This window comes from Anastrepha ludens, chromosome 2 (genome assembly GCF_028408465.1).
Source record: "Anastrepha ludens isolate Willacy chromosome 2, idAnaLude1.1, whole genome shotgun sequence".
Taxonomy (NCBI): Eukaryota; Metazoa; Arthropoda; class Insecta; order Diptera; family Tephritidae; genus Anastrepha; species Anastrepha ludens.
The window spans coordinates 54,730,197-54,753,998 of record NC_071498.1 but is presented as its reverse complement, the minus strand read 5'-3'; the positions used below and the strand labels follow the sequence as shown (position 1 = coordinate 54,753,998).

The following is a 23,802-nucleotide window of genomic DNA, read 5'->3' as shown; positions in this document are numbered from 1 at the left end:
TAAGTATGTACGAGTATATTAATAGAGAAACATAGTATGCAACTAATGAAATCAAAATTGCGCGTTTATTACGCACACATACAAGTGCAATTTTTAATGAATATAATCTGTAATTTTTGTCTCCTTTTGGTTTTTCATTTTATTGTAAAAATAGTCTCTAATACTATTGTGTACAGAAGTCATCGCCATGGTCAAATAATCGTTTTCAATAATCGGGATAATAATTCTGCAGCTTTTAATGCCTCTTCTGCGGTTCTTCTTCGACTTCCTCTTCGCCATCATTTTCAAGTTGTTCCTTATCATTAATGTTCTGTACGATATTGTCATCGGTGGGTTCTTCGGATGTGAGCTTGCAGAGCAATTGAAGTCGAGGATACCAAAATACGCGACAAAAACGTTTGCCTCTTCTTGTAGCATAGGGCAGCTTATAGGTATTCCAAGCAAAATTAAACTGATGCTATTCACTAAGAAAACCAAGATACCAAACTTTAATCTCCCAAAATTAAATGGCGTTAGTCTTACGCTAACCCAAGAGGCAAAATAATTAGGTGTCATCTTAGATCCTAAACTCAGCTGGAGGTTCAACGTAGAGTACAGGTAAAAACAGCGAATATATCACTTTAAACGTGTAAGAGAATGTTGGATAAAAAATATGGGGTATCCAACCAAAACTATCCAATTGGTCCTACACAGCCATTGTAAGGTCAATACTAACTTATGCGGCACTAGTCTGGTGGCCCGCAATAGAAAATAAATACAACCAAAACCAAGCTGAACAAGAGACAAAGAACAGCGTGTATCTTAACCACAGGAGCGCTAAGCACCAGTCTTACTAAAGCGCTTAATGTATTAACACATCTATTACCATTAGACTTACATATAAAAACAATCGCTACTCGCAACGCGGTGAGACTCAGAGATATAGGAAGCTAGACAACAAGGTCGTACGGTCATAGCAAAGCAGCCCTCGCTGCTCAAAACCAGGTCAGACTACACAGTCCCCGACCTTAACTTCAAGAAAGACTTTACGGTACGTTTTCCACCGAAAGTCGAATGGAGTAAAGGGAAGGTGATTGGTACATTCGACATTGAAATCTACACTGATGGTTCTAAGATTAACTGTGGTGTTAGAGCTGGCCTCTGTTCGGAGCCGCTCAATATATCCAAATCAGTCCGACTTCCTGACTATATCAGCGTGTTCCAGGCACAACTACCTGCAATCAGAGAAGCATGCAAATCGCTAAAATACTACAAAGAAATTGGTGCAAGAGCAGCTATTTTTTCAGACAGTCAAGCAGCTATTGAGGCTTTAGAGTCCAACTCCATTTCAGTGCAGAAAGGAACCAGAGCTGCTTGGCCACTGGCTTCCAATTATTCTGATATGGGTTCCCGGTCATAGGAACATAGAGGGTAATGAGATGAAAGATGAGCAAGCAAGAAAAGGTTCGACACTAGACATAACAGAGGCGGTGGAGGTTGCTACCCCTTTTAATACAATAAAAATATCCATTGCTTCGCACTACTATGACTTAGCCGAAAGAAGGTGAAAGCAAATAAATACGTGTAGTACTACAAGAAAAACATGGCCATCGTACAACATCCAGAGGACGAATTATCTGTTAGGATGCTCTCGGCCAAACATTTCACGTATAACTGCAACCCTTACAGGTCACCGGAAAGTAGGGAATCACGCAGCCAGACTTAACCTCCCGTTCAATCCCATCTGTAGAAGCTGTGAAGCGGAAGGGGTGAGAGAAAGTCTCTTCCACTATCGATGCCAATGTCCATGTCTAGCTAGGGCACGACTTCGCTCTTTCCGCAAGCCCTTCTTACAGCAAATTAATGAAATCTTAGACGAAATGGAACTGACTTAAAAAACAAAAACAAGCAAGACATCATCACTCGAGAACAGTGGTCGTAAAATGGCGCTAGTCGCTCATTACAAATATTTCAGCAGAAATACTCAACCACTACAACAACAAGCATCGAGAGCGATAGGACCGAATGGGATCAAAAACTATTTCGACGCATAAAGGCCAACATTGCGAAGGATTTAGAAATAATATAATTAATGTGAGTGATGAAGTTGAGTTTGTAGTTAAAATATACCCCCTGGTTTTTAATTCACTAATTTCTTTAGTGGCGAGTTTGAAATTTAGTAAGATGGTGGAACAATACTGAAAACTTTTGCATAAGAAGTACATTAACTAATATTGAAGAACAAACGATTACGCACACAACAATTGCATAAGAGATTCAACTCACGCTGGAGACATGATGAATCTTCTGGACATTTAATTTCGTAATAAATTTTCAGACCATCTACGTATAGAAGAAAATTTTATAATGCAAAACAGGGAGAAATGTCTTAAATGAAGATGATAAATAGTAGTGGAACTAGGACACTACCCTGAGGTACACCAGACGAAGCAACAACTCGTCCATAAACTAAGCTGTTAACAATCTTACTCTGAACACGTGGGTGAATAAAATTCGTTCTTTATGTATGTCGTTCTGGGCTCTCCCGAAGTAGTACAGAAGGGAAAGTTTTCCCAAAAGAGGAAGAGGAGGGATTGTTTTAGTGGCCACACAACTCGACGCAGTAGACGATGGTCTCTGTTAGTGCGAAGGCATTTTGGGCCCTATCTTGGTAATGGTAATGGTTGTACGGGGTATGGCAAGGCCTTTATGCACTGCGACCAGATTGATCCATTGTGCGCCCCTAATTACCTAATCGTAATGATTTAGTATACCGAGGAATCGAACCAGCTCCTTTGGAGGCAGCAATTGTTGGTCTTCCTCCTCTAGTAGGTACGAGCCCAAGATTCTGTGTCTCCTTTGGCTTAATGCCTCACAGTTGATGATTAAGTATAGACTCCTCTTCATCACAGCACAACCTGCTTAATCTTGTACTAGATAATCCTACTGTGTTAAAGTGGTTATTACGGACAAAATGACCTTCACAGAGTAATCTGAGTCCCTTTTTATCTAGGGTGAGAGCAGGTTTTGCTCTGTTGTCATTGAAGTTCAAAAACTTTTTGGAGGGATTAAGGCCGCCTGTGCAGTACCAGTATTCACTGATTTTATTTAGTTTAGATCCATGTTTTTGGTTCCTGTTTTATATTATTTTAGTTAGAGCCGCAAAATGGGGTAGGTCACATAAATAGCCCTTCTGCCCTTTTTTTTTTTGGCATAAGAGTCTGCCTTCTCGTTTCCTTCGTACCCCTCATGTCCTGGTACCCAAATCAATGAGACCTGATTATGAGTGGCAAGTTTGTTGAGTGCATTGTTACATTCTATTAGGACTTCTAACTTGAATGTGAAGCTATCCAAGGCTTTGAGAACCGATTGGTTGTTCGAATGTATTTTAGTTTTTACTTTCTCGAATACTCTTTTGGATAGGATTTCCACTGTTTCCATTATGGCGAAGAGCTCCGCGTGGAAAATTGTGGTATCTGTACTTAGTGTTAGGGATTTGTGTGCTCTAGGCCCTAATATTCCTGCTCGTACTCCTTAGAGCGTTTTGGAACCATCTGTGCACCATTTTTGTTAGTCATCATTTATCCATGTTGGGTTAGTGTTCCACTCTTCCCTAGCACGTTGGCTGCCACGTCGCACGTTTTCATGTGACACCTAAATGTTACCCTGACGCCACGTCGCACATTTGCGTGCGACACCTTAATGTTACCCTGAGGCCACGTCGCACAATTTTGTACATTTTAATATGGAATTTTACATAGAATTTGGATTCTCTGGCCTGTGGTGAACATTTTGGTGTATTTCCCATGGCCGTTGTGTATTTTGAATGGTATTTTTTTGGATAATAAAAAAGTTGTAAATTCAAATGTGTTTTTTTATAAATTCTTTTAAAAATGAATTCATTAATGAACAAAACAAATATAAAAATATATATGTATGTAAATTCAAATGGAAATCAGTAGAAAAACAATAATTAGGAAAAACAATATTTAGGAAAAAAAATACACATAGTTGCGGTTTATTGGGCAGTAGGTGGTGGTCCTTTTCAAGCTCTTTCTGGCTGTTACTCTACAAGCAGATTTTTTTGACATGGCATAACACAATACACAAGCACGCACATTGTTTTTCCGTTGACGTCCTTTCTTTTTTCTATAAAATGTTTTCCTTTTGTTATGGGTTCTGGAGACATGAAGTCCAACAAAGCATTTGAAGTCTCCTGCCGGAACTTGGTTATTGAATTTTGTTTGTTTGTAGCCTTTTTATATATTATAAAGGCATTTATGAAAGACATTCCTAGTAACAGTTCAAAAGCCGCTTTGCGGTACCGTTTAACGCCTCTTCTGAGAGTGGTGGCGTAGGCGGTCATTTGATCGGATATATCAACCCCTAATTTGGCTTTGTTGTAATCAATATCAGCAAGAGGTTTTTCAAAAGCTCGTTGCCTTCGCTTCCTGGTGGAAAACTTAGTAAAATAAACCAAAAATATCAAATACAACTCAAAAACTACAAAAAATTACTGTCGCACATTTTCGTGCGACGTGGCTCCACAACATGTTTTATGATCTCCCAGGCCATGTCGCATGAAAATGTGCGACACAAAAAAACCATTATAACTGCAAAATTAGCGACCAAAATAAAGTCGCGAGTAGTCAAAACTTATTTTTAGGCACTAAGAAACAAAAAAGAACATAAATAAGTTGTTGGCCTCAGGTGACCAAAATTGTTAAATGACACTGCTACTGAACGATCAAAATTGTAAAAAGGCTTTGGCAGCCAACGTGCTAGACGGGAAGATAACCTTGTATCTCTTTATAAAATTGAGTACGGATTCCGTGTGGTCATTCGCCTGGGTTATGCATACTGCATGTTGAACCCTGTTCAAGATATTGAGGCGTCCAGTAAGATCTCCTGGTTTAAGTTTTGCTTTCATATGAAGAGAGAGTTCCTGCATATGGGCATTTTCACGGTAACGGACGCGACATTTGTACGCTTTTAAGTGCGTCCAAAACAATGAAGGCAAAGTAAAAGTTTATATATATTGATATTGTTTTAAAGGGCTGACGGAGTGCTAGATTTTAGTATATACGGGAAAGATCTTTTACAAATAAGTACGTAGTTATAAGCAATTATAAAGTGATACGGACGCGACAAAAAATAGAAGTTTTTTTGAGGTGCATTCAGAAATATACAAAATTCAGCAAATTAAGGATTTTTATATATATACAATATATATGTTAATAAATGCGAACAGTTGACTGTTATTCGTAGGTTTATGAAATATGATAATTTTCTCTTCGTTTTTTTTAATTGAGTATAGAAGAAATACGGACGCGACATAGCGGACGCGACAAAATTTTCCATGAGCTAGGAAGTAAAATTTTTTTCTTTATAACACTTCAATTTTATTGAAAATAAAAACTTAAGTAATATTGCAGTAAAAACGGCTTAAAAAATTAAGAAGAAAGTTATTAGTTTTTAGGATGGTCTATTTTAATTATTTTCTTTAATGAATAGGCGGTCCGAGCAACTTCAATACATTTACTGACGAAATATGAAAACCAATGCATACTTTTAACTCCTTTGATATTTGGAACATTTTGCCATAACTCTGACAGTTGATTAGAAAAACTATCAATTTGTGTTCCAGAGATATACAAAATTTTAACTCCATCAATGTTGTTCTTAGCACATTCATAGAAGCATAAGGCATCACCGAGAATGATATTTCTTGCTTTAATGATTTGCCAGACTTTTCGTTTAACTACGGCACCTATTCCGTCTACAGCACCTTTGCCATGTGAAGTGGCGAAAAAATTCCACTCTAAGATTCCGCAATGAAATTCAGCTGCTAGTCTTGGAATACTAGAAAGAATAAATTTATTTTTGAATTGGGAAGTGCTTCCATCAGAGAAAATATAAATGCTGGTAACTCCTTTGTACTGGTTTTGTAAGATATTGATAATTTTGGAAATAAAGCAGTAAACGTCGAATTTACTGTGAGTCAATCTATCACTGATAACAGCATAGGACTTGGTTTCACCAAGAACCCAAGCTATGCACGTAAACACTGTTACTTGGTTATAACTAAAGTGGGCATCTTGAATTTCGTTTTGGCATGTCAAGCGATAATTTTCAGCAAAATCAACTTGAATAACAATTTCATTAGCTGCTAAATTTTTCTTTTTAATTTCAAAGTAATTTTGTTGGTGACGTTTAATGGAACAATGCATTTTAAAAGCTGGTAGCTGCATCTCTACATCATGAATTAAGTCGCTTAAAGGACCTATAGTGTAGTTTAAAGTTATGCGATCGTCTACTTTTCTCCACTGTTTCCATTTGATTTGCGTATCAAATTGATTAATAAACTGTATTGGAACTAGATCGCCTTTAATATCGCGTACACAGCTGTCACAAGTATTAGCCATGCACTTTTCATTCATAACGTCGCAGCAAACTCTTGTAAGAAATAAATCAGCTTTGGCAGGAATCTGCGGTATAATCTTTGCACAGCCTTCTAGTAAGAAAATAAAATTTGCATGGTACTTACAGATACACATATTGTGTCGTAAATTATTGATTAACTGAATGTAAGTCGGCTTAGAACGAATAAAAATAGTTTTGCAGACTTTTTCCTCGGTATATTCTGATTTGAAGAGTTGATATGCTTCTGCTAAGGTCATAAGCATAAAACGTTTTGAGACTACTTTCCCATTGATTAGCATTGTATCCTTTCTCCCAGGAGCTTGAACGCTGATTCCATCTTGCAAAAAGAATTTTTCAATTAATTTTTCACGCATCAGGCTTTTTGATGACTTGGTAGTATTTTCATCCATCGTTTCTGTTGGCCTAAGATATTTATTGCATAAAGATTTGAGGATAGCTATTTTTCTATTCAGGTTTCTAGGTAACGCACGCTCAACTTTTTTTATTGCTTTTCCCATCGTTTGCTTACAGCTGTAAATATCGCAATTCAAACTACCAATATTATTTACGCTCTTTTTTTGACGCAAAACTTGCTGCCTAACACGGTCCTTTTCTTTCTTCTTTTCTAATAAATTGCTATCACTTTTCATTTTTTGCGATAATCTTTTTCGGTACTCTTGATTTCGTTTAGCTTCTTTCTTCTTGTATTCCTGCCATTTCTCGACGTCTTCTTTCATTTTCTCCCTATATTTCGTTGTTATTGCTTTTCTTGTTTCTTTTGCCGTTTTTGCCATCTATAAAATTTTAATCTTGTGCAATTTCTACGACTTTATTTAAAATTTAAGGTTCGCGGTAACGGACGCGACAAATTTCAAACACCAATAAATTTTATTAATCGTTTTTATCGAGACTCAATGGCCACTTTTCTTAAGTGAAATAAGTTATTTGCTTAAAGTCTGAAAGCATTTTATACTTCAACACTTTTTGCACTAATGAGAACAATAAATGCTATTTTCCGGTAACGGACGCGACATACGAATATAAGCAGAAGTAATAAAAAAAAACTACCGTTAATCGATCTCCACTAGGTCTCTCTGCTTGTTAAACATTACGTTACTATCAGTAGAAGATTTTTAAATTATAAAAACATCATAGTATTGCTTTGAATAACCGAATATTACAAGGAAAAAAGTTGGTATATTCGGTCAAAAGAGCTAGATTTTTGAAAATTTTGTATATTCGTTGTATATTTCGGCTCAAAATTAAAAGAAAAGAAAAATTATTTTATATTTATAAAGTAAACACATTTGAGATTTATTATTCATCAACAAAAAGTTTTCAGGAATAGTTTGAGTTTTGCACTCGTGGTTGACCTTTTTGTGAAAATGCCCATATGCCAGCTTCCTCTGGTAATGCTAAATGTAGCGGTGGCACATGCCAGCAATTGGGGTAGTTCCCTCTATCTCACCCACCAAAAATAAAAAGAAAAACAAAAATCTCATCCTCTTACCATCTTCGCCTTTGTAGTCTATTTTTCTAAGTTTTTTTCTGCTAAACAGCTGAAATCCCCAATGCAATGAGTTTTTTATGAAATTATTATTTTTTTATTATTCTGTTATTAATTTTCAAACAATTATTTTATATGATTTCAAATACATATATATTAAAATATTTAACAATTATAGCGTCACATTATCCGGAGACAGTAAAAAATATTTTAAAAATATTCCGAAATACACAAATTGTTCGGTGCGCTTACTTAGAGGACTCATCTGTGCGGTTGTGATCTCAAAATGTATACACACAAGTTTTCATTGCCTTATCTACGTATTGCAGCACGTTGTTATGTTGCTACACTAAATTTAAAAGTAAATATGCAGACATACATATATTTTATGAGGGAAGTTTCTCGCGCACTATATATCTTTATATTTTTTGTACTACATACGAATATATTCTGTTGCAATAGTTAGTTGTTGCGTTTAAGGTTTGTACGATTTTACATTGAGTACACTTTTGAAAAGTGGCCACCTAAAAGTAGACTACGTGAATAGCCAAGCATTCACTGCATAGTTTTGTACTGGCAAATCTAGTTTTAGTTTTGGTCTATTTTAGGCGGTTATAAATTTATCTGCTCGTGATATTTGAAATTTGTTTCTCTCGGCTTTTTTGCACATATTACGTGGCTTTCTAGGTACGTACAATAATTACAAAAACTAACTTTACTTCAAACTCTCTTCATTTCATTTCTAAGCTTTCGGCTTACTTGGCTTGCATGCAGACTTGTTGCGTTTTTTGTTTTTTTTTTTATTACTTGATGAGAAATCACATTCTGTTAAATTTTATGTCACATTATTTAGAAAAAAGGTACTTCTGTTACAGGATGCATATTTTAAGTATTTAACGGTCTAGTTTTACTAAAATAGTTTTTCTTATGTATATGTATATATGTATGTACGTGGGTACTATTTTTATATTTGTTTTTTTTTTTTCTTTTTTGTTTGTTTTGAAGAAAATCGTAATTTCAAATTTGTCTTTTAGTTCCATAATTTCCAGAATTTGAAAATTTAGTAAACTTAGATATCGAAACTAAACTACATGAATCACAATAAAATTATAGCTGTAGAGGTAGTACTTAAATAGCGAAACTTTCATACCTTTTTATAACTTTTAATAAAAGCTGTCAAAAACTAGTTGCTCAAAGCTTTCATTTGCCCATCTTGGTTGCAGGTAAACTCAAAAACGTAAATGTAGCTTTGTAGCAATTTGCAGTTCAATACGATTTTCATATACAAATGTATGTATTCATGCGCTGAGCTTTCGAGCAGCCGAAAGTTTACGCTGTATTTTCAGAGAACTTTCAAACTTTCATTATAAAATCACAAGTAGTTACATATTAAGCCTATGGAATTTGTATTTACTTATGCCAAAAGATAATTTGAATCATCTTGCATTGCACCTAAGAGCTTGAAAGCTCCATCGATAGAGTATTTGGAAGACCTTTCGCTAGCAATGAAAATATAAATATATCAAAATGAGTTACGCTCAATAAATCCATACAAAAATATTTTCAATATATCTAATTTTAAGAAGGAATTCAAATTGAATTCTTAATATTAGTATTGATTTTCTTATTTACTTTGTGTTACATAGCAATGGTAATTAAATTGGTAGTCGGTTTCAGGTGGTCTACTTTCCGTTAGTTCAGTACTTTTATTGAAAATATTCGCTAAATATAAGTCCACTTGGAATCTCGTTAATGTGAAGCCTTAGTAAGCAATGGCAACTAATTTGGTGATTTATAAAAGTTAAGATTTTTGTTTAGTTTAGTTAAGCTAGACCATAGACTTTGCTAAATTGGTACCATAAGCAATAGAGCACTAAGAAATTTCGTTTTGCATAAGCCTTAAAGTCAATTTTTTGTCCTAAAAAAAGCTCGATGTCATATTTGGCTCAAAAGAAGCCTCACTAAAAGGTTGAAAAATTATGGTTTATGAAATATATGTTAATGAAAGACTGTTGCTTATGTTTTATGTAAACCAAAATACCTAACTTACTTAGAAATTTATTCCTTAGAGTGCAGCTTTTTACTATGAAAAACTTGAGAGATGGAAAATAAATTATTTTTAGTCATTTTTATAGGCAGAAATCACAAAATAGTCTATACAGAGTGATTCACTCAGTTCTGAATTTTGGAAAAAAATGTTAGAAAAATAAATGAAGTAATCCACGTTATTCCGTTTATTTTTTACAATAATTTAATTTTTTTTTTTTCAAAAAAGCTGCTTCTGATGAAAAGACTGTACTTCAACTTTCCGCATTGAAAAAACCGGCGTCTAATCGGCATGTACTGATTTCTTAATATTTTTGTAATCTTTTGAAAATTTCACTTCGGTAAAAAGCTCCACTGTATACCTATAAAAGCACCAACAAAGCTCCTAAGCCCTTAAGCTTGAATAGTTTGAATGACACCTTCCAAATCCTGATCGTACTCCGTGCAATATTATACTATTTTGCATGTTTATAATAAAAAAGTTCTATAAAGCAGCTTTAAGCTCTATAAAATTTACAAAAAACTTAAAGCTATAAAATTTTGCTTTTAATGAATTTTTTTTCGTTTTCACTGTTTCATTCAATGAAACAATATTTTTCTAATCTTTGGTAGAGAAAATTATCAAAGATAATCAATTCTCACCAAACACTTGCAAGATAATCTCTGTTTTATTATCAAAATACGTTTTAATAAACGGCATATAACAATTTGCCATGCAAAGGTTCCATTAGCTTAGATCTGATCTTAAGATTTTCTAAAATTTTATTCTTTAAAAGTTAATTTGTTTCTCTCGAAACAGCTCAAATCAGTTGATCACAGCGAAAGAAGCTCTCCCATAACAATAATTTCTTCATTTCGGGCACATCAATCTCCTTCAAATCATCGGAAATATTAAGGCACTTAAGTTTACGGTTCTCCAAATCAGCCTTCGCAACTGGCTGCCATAGGTCTGCGCGTTCTGGATCATAGTTGGGATCCGCTCGCGCGGCAAAGTGCGTCCACATGCCCACCAATCGTTCAATACATTTATACTCGCGTGTATGAAACTTCAGCTTACGTGCCACCGAGTTGTAAAATAAGTAGGAAAGGTCATCACCGTGACATGTGCCACGCACCTTCTTACCACAGCTGAGTATGCGCAGGTGATTGAAGTGTTTCGAGTCGAAATCGAAACGATACAAATAGGTGGGTGCTGTAGCGTAGGTTGCACGCGACAATACTGTGCGATAGATGGGGAACCAGAAGTACTCATGCGATACCATCTGGCGGAGAATGGAAAGTTTGCATTTTTAAGTAAAACGATATAAATCATCCAGCGGCTAACTTACCAACAGATACTCGTTTAATGTATCTAAACTGGGCTCTTTATCACTATAATAGGTTTTACGCAATTGCAATCCATATTCTTTACAGAGCTCGCTCTCGCGTTCCATGCCGAGCTCAAGTGGCACCACAAAGCGACAATCATCAAGTTCGTTAAGTAGTTTGGGATTTGTTTTGGTCTCTGTTGGTGAGAGTAAAAAAGTTTTGCAAAATCCGAAATTAGCCAAAACAAACGGAATGAAACAAAAAAAATTATATTTGTATTGCTAAAGTGTAGAGTTTAATTTGATGGTAATAACTGGGATGGAATTCATAACGAGAAAAAGATAGATTGGAATGGAGTAGAATGAGATGGGATGTAGTTGAATGAAATGAAATGGAAAAGAAGGGTCTGAAATGGAGGAACGAAACGATATTGAATGAACTGGATCAGGATAACCAAAAATGGAATGAATAGAATATATCTGAATTGAATAGAAATGGAGTTGTAATTAAAATACGTATTTTTATTTTTATTTCATTTCTCATCTTCAAATGTAATCATTTGCAATGTATTGCAAGTGCAATAGTAATTGTAATTGTATTTGTAATTGCAATAGTAACTGTAACTGTAATTGAATAGTAATTGTAGTAGTAGTTGTGATTGTAATTATACTTGTAATTACAACTTTAATTGTATTTGTAATAATAATTGTAATGTTATTTGTAATTATAAATTAAGTTGTGGTCGTAGCTGTATTTTTAATTGTAGTTGTACTTGTAATTGCATTAGTAATCATAACTTCTATCATTGGGGTAACTGTATTCTTAGTTGTAGTTGTAATTGTAAAAGTAATTATAGCTTTAATTGTACTTGTAACTGTATTTTTAATTATAGCTTTAGCTTTAATTGTATTTGTAACTGTGGTTGCAATGGTAATTGTAATTGTAATTGTGATTATAACGTTAATTGTATTTGTGACTGTAGTTGTAATTGTACTTGTAATTAGAATTGTAGTTATACCTATAATTGTAGTTGAAGCTATATTTTTAATTGTAGTTGTAATTGTAATTGCATTAGTAATCATAACTTCAATTATTGTGGTAATTGTATTCTTAGTTGTAGTTGTAATTGTAAAAGTAATTATAGGTTTAATTGTGATTGTAACTAGATTTTTAATTATTGCTTTAGGTGTAATTATAATTGTAATTATATTTGTAATTAAAGCTTTGATTGTACTTGTAACTGCGGTTGCAATGGTAATTGTAATTGGAATTGTAATTATAATGCTAATTGTAGTTGTAGATGTATTTTTAAATCTATTTGTAGTTGTAATTGTGATTGGAATTATATTTGTAATTATAACTTTAATTGTTTTTGTGACTGTAGTTGTAATTGTACTTGTAATTAGAATTGAAATTATACTTATAATTCTAGTTGCCGCTGTACTTTTAATTTGTAGTTATAATTGTAATTGTATTTGTAATTATAACTTTATTTGTAATTGTAAGAGGAATTTGCATCGGAATCGGAGTTGAAGTAGAATTAAATTAAATTTAATCATAAATGGAATGTAATTGAAGGAAATTTATTGTAGTTATAATGAAAATATTCGTTAGGTAATGAACGTAATTGAATGAAATGAATTTTCACCAGAGTGAAAAAAATGGTATGCATTCTATCAACAGTTTTGAACTAAAAGCATGAAACGAAGGTGAATAGCATAACTTTAAACTTACCCGAATACAACAATAGGCCCTCATTGGACACACCTCCAATAATCATCGGTATGTGATTACTCCAAGCGGTGCGCATCATTTCAATCGGTTTCTTCGGCACCACACAATGATCTGTCACATATGGCTCGATCACTGGGCCAAAAGAGAAACCAATGCGTTCACGTTTCTCCTCATCAGAACATAAATCGTCATTAGCCTTCACTATGTCGGCACCTTTCGCTTTACGCAAGAAACTAAAAACATCCGGATCGTTATTCTCTCCCGTATAGCCAGCGGCAACCGCCAGCCTATATGGCCAATTGCGTTGCGGTGTCACTGCCCAGGGTGAAAGCGCATTGCCAGACATGGAAATCGCTTTGTGAAAGAGACCACGTGTTTGATCGGTGATCATCATATAGTGAACAGAGGCACCTCCGGCGCTATCACCAAAAATTGTAATATTACTGCTGTCTCCACCGAAGCGTTCGCAGTTCGCTTTCACCCAACGCAGTGCCATGATTTGATCCTTGAGACCAGCATTGCCGGGCACATCGAAAGCGGGATCTTCCATACAAAGAAAGCCTTACGAAATAAATAAATAAATAGATTAGTTTCACATAGACTCTCTATTGCTAAAAGCGATAGACTAACCAAATGGACCCAAACGGTAAGTTATTGAAATAATCACGATGTCTTCGCGCAGCAAATAATCGGGACTATAGAGCTCACGTGAGGCCTCACCAAATTGAAAACCGCCACCATAAATCCACACCATGACCGGCATTGGTGTTTGAGGATTCAGCTGTGTATGAAAGGAAATTATATTGATACTTACACATACACATACATACATGTACACATATACATCATTTTTATGCAGTTAATTCAACTTACATCTTTTGTATACACATTCAGGTAGAGGCAATCTTCGGAGCCTTCCGTCATTTGAAACACGAAATGCTTTTGTAATGGCTTCGGCCCGCGTGAGGTGCAACTGCGCACTTCTGTCCACGGGTCCGGCGGTTGTGGTGCTTTATAGCGCAGCTCTCCTACCGGTGGCTTAGCAAAAGGTATTCTTTCAAAGCTGTAATAGGAATCACCATAGATGGACTTGCGTTTCACACCTTTTATGGGTCCATAAATTGTACTGACGATAGTTTTTTCACTGGTGCGAAAGCGCCTTTGTTGTACTTTAAAGTCGACCATTCTGAACGAAAGAAAGAAAAGAAAAGAAGAAAGCTAATAACTTTTTTTCAAAATCTAGAAAGAGCTTGGTTTTGAGGTGTGTTAAGTGAGACATATTTTTATGGCGAAAAGATATTAAGCAGTTGTTAAAGTACAAGTAAAGATACATGAAATTGGAGCACTTGCATTTTTAATTGAAATAAGTTGAGTATTGGAATAACCATTTTATTATATTATATTGTGCCTGATATGTCGCTTATGTCGAGTGTTTTCTGTCAAATTAAAGAGACCGGGTTTTTTATCAAAAACTTTAGAAGTAGTTTCGGATGTACACTGATAATAATTCCATCAAAACGTCGCTCATTCGGGAGACGATTGTCATGAAAGTGAAGGCATATTGGCAAGATACAGCTGCTGCTTGCTACGGTAAGCTCATAACGTTGCAAAGGAAATCAAGCACCAAACGAATATTTTCGTTTCACTTATTTATTATTTCTTATTTTTTTGTTTTATTTTTAAATACAGTTTTTCATTTATTATTCTTGTATTTTTCATTTTTTATTTCTTAGATGTGACATATTTATGACCTTAAAATTATGGACATGTAGTGAAAATCTATGGTGAACAAATGGATCAGCCCTGAAAACGGTGATTGATGGACAAAAATCGAGGAATATATTCAATTTCAAGAGTTCACTTTAAAAATTAATCAGCAGGAATATAGCAGAACGAGCTAACTATTTCTTTCAAAGCTTGTGCACTCTGCGCCAAGAGATCCAAAAAAGTGGTGAACATATCAAGCCATGGGTTCTGTTTACTGAAATTTCCTATTGAGAGGTTTTTAAGATCGCTCTTTACGAATCTGGCACTCCCCATGTAGCACCAAAGAACCGTTTTGATACCATTTTGAGACCTCTAACGGGCAGTTATCTACAGCCAACCAGAGTTGTTAAAACAAAGGAGAACATTGATGGGACTTAGGTTGGAGTACTGCCACAGATTGTCGAAGGAAAGAGCACTCAGTGACTTTAATCGTCTAGCCATGATGAAAAGAATTGAGAGGAGTGCTCAATAACAGACCGTTATTCGGCTCTGAGTGAATTTGACAGAATTACCAGATGAGCTGACGGAACAGGGGATATGTTTACAATAAAACTGAGATTGTGTTGGTGATATATGAAAAAATCAACCAATGATACTTCGCTGCTGTCTGAACAACGACTCATTGGACGAGTGTGTGAAATTATCGTGCAGAATTCGGCTGGCGATAATTGTGTAATTGGTATACGAAAACAAAATCAATAAAGGCTCCGCCCACGTTGCTTCGTTGCCAGCTGAACAACGACCGATTGGACGAATGAAATGATCATGCACAATCAATGCGGCTACCGCATCCCCTGTGGCGTGGCAGCCGAATTTTCCCTCACAATTTTCTTTTTCACCGTAGCTAACGAGCAAACCATTTAAATCTATCATCCTTGCGTCTAACTGTCAAACCCGGACTTTTACAGAGAAAGTGTTTAACAGTATACTTCTCAGAAACGTCTCCACAGCTTCTGCAATGGGGACTAAATGGTAAACCTTGCTTTTCTGTGTATATGCTTATCATCCATTGACCAGTAAACACAGCAACGAGTTCAGAAATTGTATTGGGTCACTAGAACTTCCTGCGTCCTGCGTCTATTGTACTTGAATCAAAGGGTTTTCTAATTAGCACATGAAGAAATGGAGCTCCATCTGCACTGCACTTTTCTGAGAAATAAGTTGTGCAATTCCCCTTTAACAAAAGCCAGGGGATGGCGCTGACCGGGTAGGAGACTTCTGAGACCAATTCAAATATGGAGTTAGATTTTCAAAATTAAACAAGACAGATTTAATATGGCGGATGACTTTTAAAAATAATTCGATTTTAATTAATATTCGTATGGCAGGGATTTTGGTGGATGCTGAAAACTTCTGATCCGAACGCAATTATTATAATATACTGGTTCTAAAGAGCAAAAAAAAAGAATTAGTTTTGAGCTTGCCGATATTATAGGCATAAAATAAGTGCAAGAAAATATTTGAATACATAAGTAAATAGAAAAAAAAATTTAATATAAAAAAATAATTAAGAAATAAAATGATGATAAAAAAACATAAAAAAAATGTGTAAAATACTCAAACTCTGTAAAGTTACTTTTGGTTGTGTGTTGGTAAACAATTGATTAAAAACAAAAAGTTATCCAAAAATAGTACGCACCGCCACCTTCTCGGGATGGATCCTGAAAACTACATTTGTTGCAGGAGAACTGCAGGCGTTACTCGTACAAGAAACGCAATACTGATTTCAGATTATTAATTGGCACAGAAAAGGTAGACACCTTTTAAATTTATTTTTAACTGTGAGTCTAGAAAGTTGGAAAAAGTGGAGTAAGCTCCTCATAGCATATACTGCAGGGAATGAAATGACGTCAAAATCATGTCATTATGGTGTTCCAAACATTTTAAGACTAATACGTTTGATACCTAATACCTAATGAATACCTAATGAAAGATGTAATCTTCATGCAAAAATTTCATAGCAAGAATCAGTTCAAAATGACTTTAATTTTAAGAATTGACATTCCTTTGAAGAAAAATCCTACATAGAAGACTTAAATAAAAGGTAAAGAAAGTAAAATAACAACTTGCCAAAAATACAAGTGCGTACCTGATTTTCATCAACTTTCAAAGTTAGTATCTACCAGCAAAGGAAAACTTAATAAAATTACTTCAAATTTGCCCCTAATGCAACTTTATGTATGTATAATCAGGTAGTCTAGTACAACTAAACAATTAAAAAACTGGATTTCGGTCAATTTCCGTTACTTTTGAAGATCTTCTGGCCCAAAGTGCAATGTATTAGAAAATCTGAGCAGGCCTTCTCTGTTAATTGATACTCTCCTAACTTTGTTGTAGAATAATTATTGAATCGTTTATAAATATTAAATACTATTGAATAATATTTGAATAACAGGCAATAAAAATTGTTTTGAAGTAGTTGAAATATTTGCCTAAAAAGGCCGTTTGACGTATTTGTATACCATAAATGATAATCCCTGTTCGAAGTGTGATAATTTGGCGAACTTAGTTATTCAGCGGTGACTCATTAACAATAAGTGCGTGATTAATTGCTGGTATACACCACGCGCCCTTTTTTATTTAAATAACGAAACGTTTTCCCTGGAACATTCAACGAAATCATGGAAACTGGAAATTCGCGCAATGTCAAGCGCTGAGGAGATTTTTCTTGCCAAGAGAGTAAATACACCAAATTTTTAAAGAAATGTCGTTTGATCTTGAGGATTTGCAACTTTTTTTAAATTATTATTTAAAAAAATTGCTCAGTTGCTTATACATACAAAAAGCGGAGACCTGTGAAAAAACTCCCAACCGCAAGGCCCAGTGATGGTAGTGACCAATGAAGATGTCCAAAAATTCGAAAAAAGAGTAGGTACTAACAGCTCGAATAATTAAATTGTAATGGATAGCAGAAGAATTACAAAGATGGTAGACTTACAAGGTTTGACTACGGTGAAAAAGAAAATTGTGAAGGGAACTTCGGCTACCACTTCACACTCTACGATTATTATATTATTTCACATGTATTTACACATTCGTCCAAACAGTCGTTGTTAGATGGCAGCGAAGTGTCATTGGTTGATTTTTTCGATTATCACTAACACAGTATCAGTTTTTTGTAAACACATCAGCACAACAACAGTTCATCAGCTGATTCTGCCAAATTCTCTCAGTGCCGATTAACGGTCTGTTATGGACAAGAATGATAGAAACAAGATTGCGTCCATCAGAGAGTGCGTGACGTTGCGTTTGCCGAGTTGTGCACTGTTGCCAACCATTTGCTCTTCGCAATAAATTTAGTGCTTTTTTATATCCAAAATGAGAAACATTTAAGTTTGGTTTTTGTTTCTTTTTTCTGTTATAATTTAAAGCTACCGAAGCTGTAAGTAAAAAAAAAACTATATTATTGAACAAAGGAAGCTAAAAAAAAGTTCACTATTATAAGATTTTAGTGCTAATGGAAATTTGTTGATTCTCATAAAATTTGAAAGAGCAAATTTAATTTTTGCCTCTTTTAAATTTATGCAAGAATTTTAAATATTCTTCTCTCAACTCCTCTTAAGATTAAAAACCTTTTTACAGATTTTAAAAAGCGTTTGAATTTATTGAATGCGAATTAAAACCATGTAATTGTTGTTTCTGGCCTCATTCCTTAGTGGGATATAGGGCATTAAGAGGTGTAGGGCATATCATGGTAAAAATAGGCAAAAAAATATCAGGAAATACTGAAGAAACCATAATGATATTTTTTTCAAAAAGAGTACCTTATCTAGTTACATAACCTCAAATATAGCAATAAAGGCGTTCCCTTAACAAAAGAGTCTCGCTTAACAAAAAAAATTCATAAATTAAATTGTACATAAGCATAACACATTTATTTAAAAAATCACATATTTTAAAGACAATTTGTCACGCATTCAAAGTTCTTTAAGTGATTCAATAAAAATTTATTGGGTTATTTTCTTTGAATGGGCATTTTAGTGCGTTTTTACCTCCAAAGCTAGGCAACACTGCAGTAGCGAGAGAGAGATTTGACTGCCGAAAGCAGAAGAACACCAACAACACCTGCAATCGCGGGCAATGCCACCAGATGTTAAAAAAAAGTAAAGCTAAATAAAACTGAGTGAATTATTTAAATAATTATTAAAAAATTTATATTTTACAAAATTATAAACATGACATTTTAATTAGAACAGCTAGAAAAATGTCATGAAGAAAGAACTAAAACTCCGAGACTAAATAACAAAAACAAAATGCTAAATCGAGTTACGAAAATGGTAATCTGGCTATACTGGAGCTAAAATCACGTAACTAGTTGTCAAATTCGCTGAGCGCAAAGTAACGGGACCACGATAGGCGCCATCTCATTATTCTTTCCATCATGCTACACGATTATTTCACACCTATTCACACACTCATTCAATGAGTCGTTGTTCTGATGACAGCGAAGTGTCATTGGTTGATTTTTTTGAATCCATCTCAAGTTTTTTGTAAACACACCAGCACAACAGCTCATCAGCTGATTCTGCCAAATTCTCTCAGAGCCGATTAACGGTCTGTTCCACACTGTTCTGAAGCACACTTTTTCAATTATTTTCACCATTGAGGAACTTAAAATTAGCGGAGAATAAATTAGAAAAACTTTACAAAAATATTTGCACATGCCAAATATTACGAGTACGGCGTTTTGGGTTCCGCGAATGCTGACGCCGCTCAACCAGAAGTAATTTCCTAACATCGCTGCTAAAGATTTTCTAAACTTCTGTCAAAGTGATTTGGACGGAATTTGCAACCATTTTGTGACTACTGATGAAACCTGAATTCGCCGGTATTATCTGTAGTACAAGTTATAGTCGATATAATGGGTAAAATGGAGAGAAAAGCAATCAAGGGAATCCAAAGGTGACAAGTGGGCGTCGAAGATTATGCTACGATTTTCTGAGATAGCAAAAGAATTTTATTATTTTATTTTATTCATAACATACTTTAAGCGGCTATAATGAATGGTACAACGCAAATTTATTGCACGCAATTCATAAAGTTTTTTAGTTGCGCATTTATCAGCCGCCACTCTTACTTCTGTTGACTCATTGCTTCGCCTAAAGTTGATAATAAAAATTCTGGTATCACACTTTTACATGTAAATATTTATATATTGTATTAAATAATTCATACTATTTGCCGTCATTAGCGTTCATAAAATAAAACATTTGTTATAATAAAGTAAAAAATCCCATAAAAGTGTTATCACTTGAATATACCTACGCTGACAAATACTTGTAGTGAACATTAATCAAAGCGTTATTAAAAATGTGTTAGGAAGGGCTTTGTTGTGATACGAGTACTTGGTATAATGAGGAGTGCACTATTCTAATCTATGCATATATACATACATATGTACATATAGTATAGTATTTACAGACAAATTTGACGGCACATATCTTATCACTTCAGCAAGCAAATCTGGCCGCTCGCACTATCATAATCTCACAAATATTTAGACATGAAACGAACTGGTGTTTCATTTCAGATTGCTTTTTATAGAAAAAAAAAAACAAATTACGGAATATTTAAAATAGAAGATAATTATAATTAGAAAAAATTATATTCTATAAATTTCATTACTTTTAATTTAGTTCTTTTTAGTCTGCCACCTTGAACAAAAAGTTTCCATAATGTATTCAGAAAATTCAAATTACAAGTTGGTTCCTCAAAAGTGTTATTATCACCTTCGAAGAAATCCCCATCAACTGCAACGGACTTATGTCAGCGTTTGTTCCAGCTTTCGAAAAATTTCTGAAACTCTATTTTCAGTATAGCCATCAAACCCGTCTTCCCTTTGGCTGTTAAAAGGCGCTCCCCATGGTGATATTTTGACTCGATCAAACAAAAAAAATCACTGGGAGCCATATCAAGTGAACTCGACAACTGTTGGACGACATTTATTGTAATTCGTTATTTATTTGGTTCTGAGTGGATTTCCCTCAATTATCAGGTCAGTCCACAAGTTCGTGCGTATTTTACCCATAATTTAACTTTTGTACGATTCTTGCATACAAAAAATTATTCGCGGAATATAATGGAACTATTTATATTTTCTTTGATATATTGTGCATTCAACACGTGATTTTAAAATTAAAATGAAATCTTCGAACGCGTATAAGAGGCATATTTTGTATTTTTTTATAAAAGTGGTAAAAATCCAACAACAGCTGCTGCAGAAATAAACACTGTTCACGGAGAGGATACCGTGAGTGTAAGGACTGCGGAAAAGTGGTTTTCAAAATTCAGAAGTGGTAACTACGACGTGGAGGATGCCCCGCGCGCTGGTCGTCCTAAAGTCTTTAACTCCGACGCCTTGCTCGAACTCGTGGAAGCTGAGCCAAATTTAACAGTCGATATGATAGCTGAGAGGTTGAATTCATCGCATGGAACAGTTCACAGGCACCTGGTTCAGTTGGAAAAGGTTTCAATGCTGGGATAATGGGTTTTTTGAACCGCATCGTTACTGGTGATGAAAAATGGGTCCTTTACAATAATCTTGTTCGCAAATGCCAATGTTTAGATAAACATGAAACACCAGAACCGACCCCTAGAGATGGCCTTCACCCCAAGAAGATTCTCCTGTCTATTTGGTCTGATATGGTGTATTATGAACTTCTGGAAACAAACCAGACAATAACTGCTGATTATTATTTCCATCAACTATCAAACCTGAATGCACTTAACAAAAATCGACCGTCTTTAGTGAATAGACGCAAAGTTTTGTTTCACCACGACAACGCAAGACCTCATCACCAAGGCAAACACTAGGCAAACTGAATGAGCTCGGATCGAAGCGTATTTTGGCTCCAAGGACAAAAAATTGTTTGAGCAGGGAATTAAAAATTTGCCTAAACGTTGGGAAGACATTGTAAATAATGATATTGAATAATAAATACTTTAAACATCTTTTTTATTAATTTTAAAATCACCTTTAAAAACGCACGAACTTATGGACTGACCTGATAATATTGTTGAAGTATGTGCTATTAAAAGACCTTAATCTTACTCTGTGCTATTGATTAAAAAAAATAAATAAATAAAATTCACTATTTTTACGGAATAATAACAAATTTTTCAAATAGCTCTTAAGACACTATTCTTGCCTTACTAATATTCATAAAGCGGTTTCTGCAACTTGTAGCAGTTATTGTATTGAATTTGTCAAATAAAATGTATAACATTGTAGGTTAGGTTAGACTAGGTATCGATAGGCACGCCCAGAGAATGGGTGTGTAAACACATGACTTCTGCAGAAGTTGTCCAGACGAGGAAGAGGAAGAGACGATGCCGCACTTTCTGTGTCATTGTCCTGCTCTATCCAGACGTAGACTCGTCATTTTGGGCAAACATTTCTGTAACGAATTAGAAGACCTCGGATCTGTCGAAATCAAGTATCTTGCGAAATTTGCGAATAGTACACATTGGTTTCAGAAGGGATAAGCGCTAGTTCCCCACTCGGCACCACAATGGGCCATGAGCCTGAGTGTGTCCTACAATGGACAACCGCTTTAACATAAACTAACCTAATAATATTGTAAGTATGTATTTAAAAATTTTGTTTCGTTTCGAATGATTCACATCTCTTTTTTAAAACGAACTTCACTTGTATGGAATAGTATTGGAATTCGAGTTTGAAAGAATGATAGTAAATAATATGGATATTTTTATATTTAAATAAAATATGATTACTTTTACACCCCTCGAGATGTATTAGTTAGCACCATAACATTTTTACCACCTTTGGCATTTATTTTTGAAGTGAAACTTGTTTCCGCGCGTCAGAGTATACCATAATTTCAAGGCCAGGACACACGACCTAGCGTTATGAAAAACCGTCACGAAATGTATAAGCCTACGGCATACAAGTTTTTCTCTTTCTCCGCTTTGTGCGGTGCTTCGTAGTCGTTAGTAAAACAGCAGTACCGATAGCTAGACGATCAGTTACAATACCATTAAGGGGTTATACGCAGTTATGACTTTAAAAAAAATCGATTTTTTTTATTGCATTTTTGTAATGTACATATATTCAAAAGTATACGCACGAAATTTGAAGTAGATCTAAGCAATACTTTCGGAGTTATACCTAAATATGTAGAGATGCCTCGACACGTTTTAAGGTAGGTATTGAAACTTTAAACGTGTTTTTTTCAAAACGGCATTTTTCAAGTCGGTGTACACGATATCTCGAAAACGGCTTGTTTGATCGGTCAACCGTTTTAACTCAATCTTTAAAGATACATTTTCTAGTAATTAATCGTTCCTTTTGTAAATCTGATACTTATTTTCCATTTTATAATCAATTTACGACCAAATTTTAACGTAAAAATCGAAATCATTTCTTTTAGAAGCTGCCATTTTGTGAAAATTCACTATTTTGATTAGCCGAACGATTAATTACTAGATAATCTAATATATTAACAAAATTTGTTTGGTTTTTTGATTTCAGATAATCCAATCCTGAGTTACGATGTACACCGTAAATCGTCTTTTTTTAAAGGAGGTTCCAGAAATCGCCTGCAGCGCGCTCTATAATCAACATTTTCATAAATAAAAAATTTTGTTACGTTCTTGAAGGATGCTTTGTAACCGCCAAAAATTTTCAAATTAAAATATTCTGAAGTTTCTTCAGGATAAATCCTTGACAACCCGTCTTTTATTTGCTTCATAACTGCGTATAACCCCTTAAATCACAATAAAACTATAAATGCAAAACGTACACATTTCCCTGTAGTTTGTGCATGTGCCAGTACCATACACAAATCTCAGGGCGGTTCGTATTCTGAAATAGTCTATGAATACGATAAAGAGCAGTCACCACAATCGCTAGTGTATGTCGCACTGTCACGTGTTACTTCTATTGATGGATTGTTTATAATTACACGCAATGATGATTTGAGATTCTACCATGGCCGGAGACCATCAACGGCAATAGCATCATTGCACGCAGAATTTCGAAGACTGTCGATGAATTGTTTGGAAACTCTTGATCAACA

The 23,802-nt window shown here is 34.8% G+C and overlaps 2 protein-coding genes across 2 annotated transcripts in view; both read right to left on the bottom strand.

Moving 5' to 3' along the window:
- Positions 1–235: 235 nt before the first annotated feature.
- LOC128862597 (uncharacterized) lies at positions 236–8,174 on the bottom strand. Its single transcript, XM_054101325.1, has 3 exons — positions 8,162–8,174; positions 6,606–7,165; positions 236–349 (listed from the first exon to the last, which is right to left on the bottom strand). The coding sequence occupies exons 1-3, from the start codon at positions 8,172–8,174 to the stop codon at positions 236–238; spliced, it is 687 nt and encodes a 228-aa protein (XP_053957300.1).
- Positions 8,175–10,156: 1,982 nt separating this feature from the next.
- LOC128871346 (esterase B1) overlaps positions 10,157–23,802 on the bottom strand; it is a 65,537-nt gene continuing 51,891 nt past the window's right edge. Inside the window, exons 3-7 of the mRNA XM_054113331.1 lie at positions 13,871–14,183; positions 13,628–13,778; positions 12,998–13,558; positions 11,284–11,459; positions 10,157–11,217 (exon numbers count right to left, since the gene is read on the bottom strand). Coding sequence (XP_053969306.1) covers positions 10,756–11,217; positions 11,284–11,459; positions 12,998–13,558; positions 13,628–13,778; positions 13,871–14,183 — 1,663 coding nt within the window. The 3' untranslated portion in view covers positions 10,157–10,755. The remainder of the gene's footprint in view (positions 11,218–11,283; positions 11,460–12,997; positions 13,559–13,627; positions 13,779–13,870; positions 14,184–23,802) is intronic.

Bases quoted from the DNA above. Each gene is read 5' to 3' on its own strand.
- LOC128862597 (XM_054101325.1), bottom strand. The intron at 350-6,605 runs GTCTGCAAAACT...TTGCTCTGCAAG, and splicing joins CAGAATATACCGAGGAAAAA to CTCACATCCGAAGAACCCAC.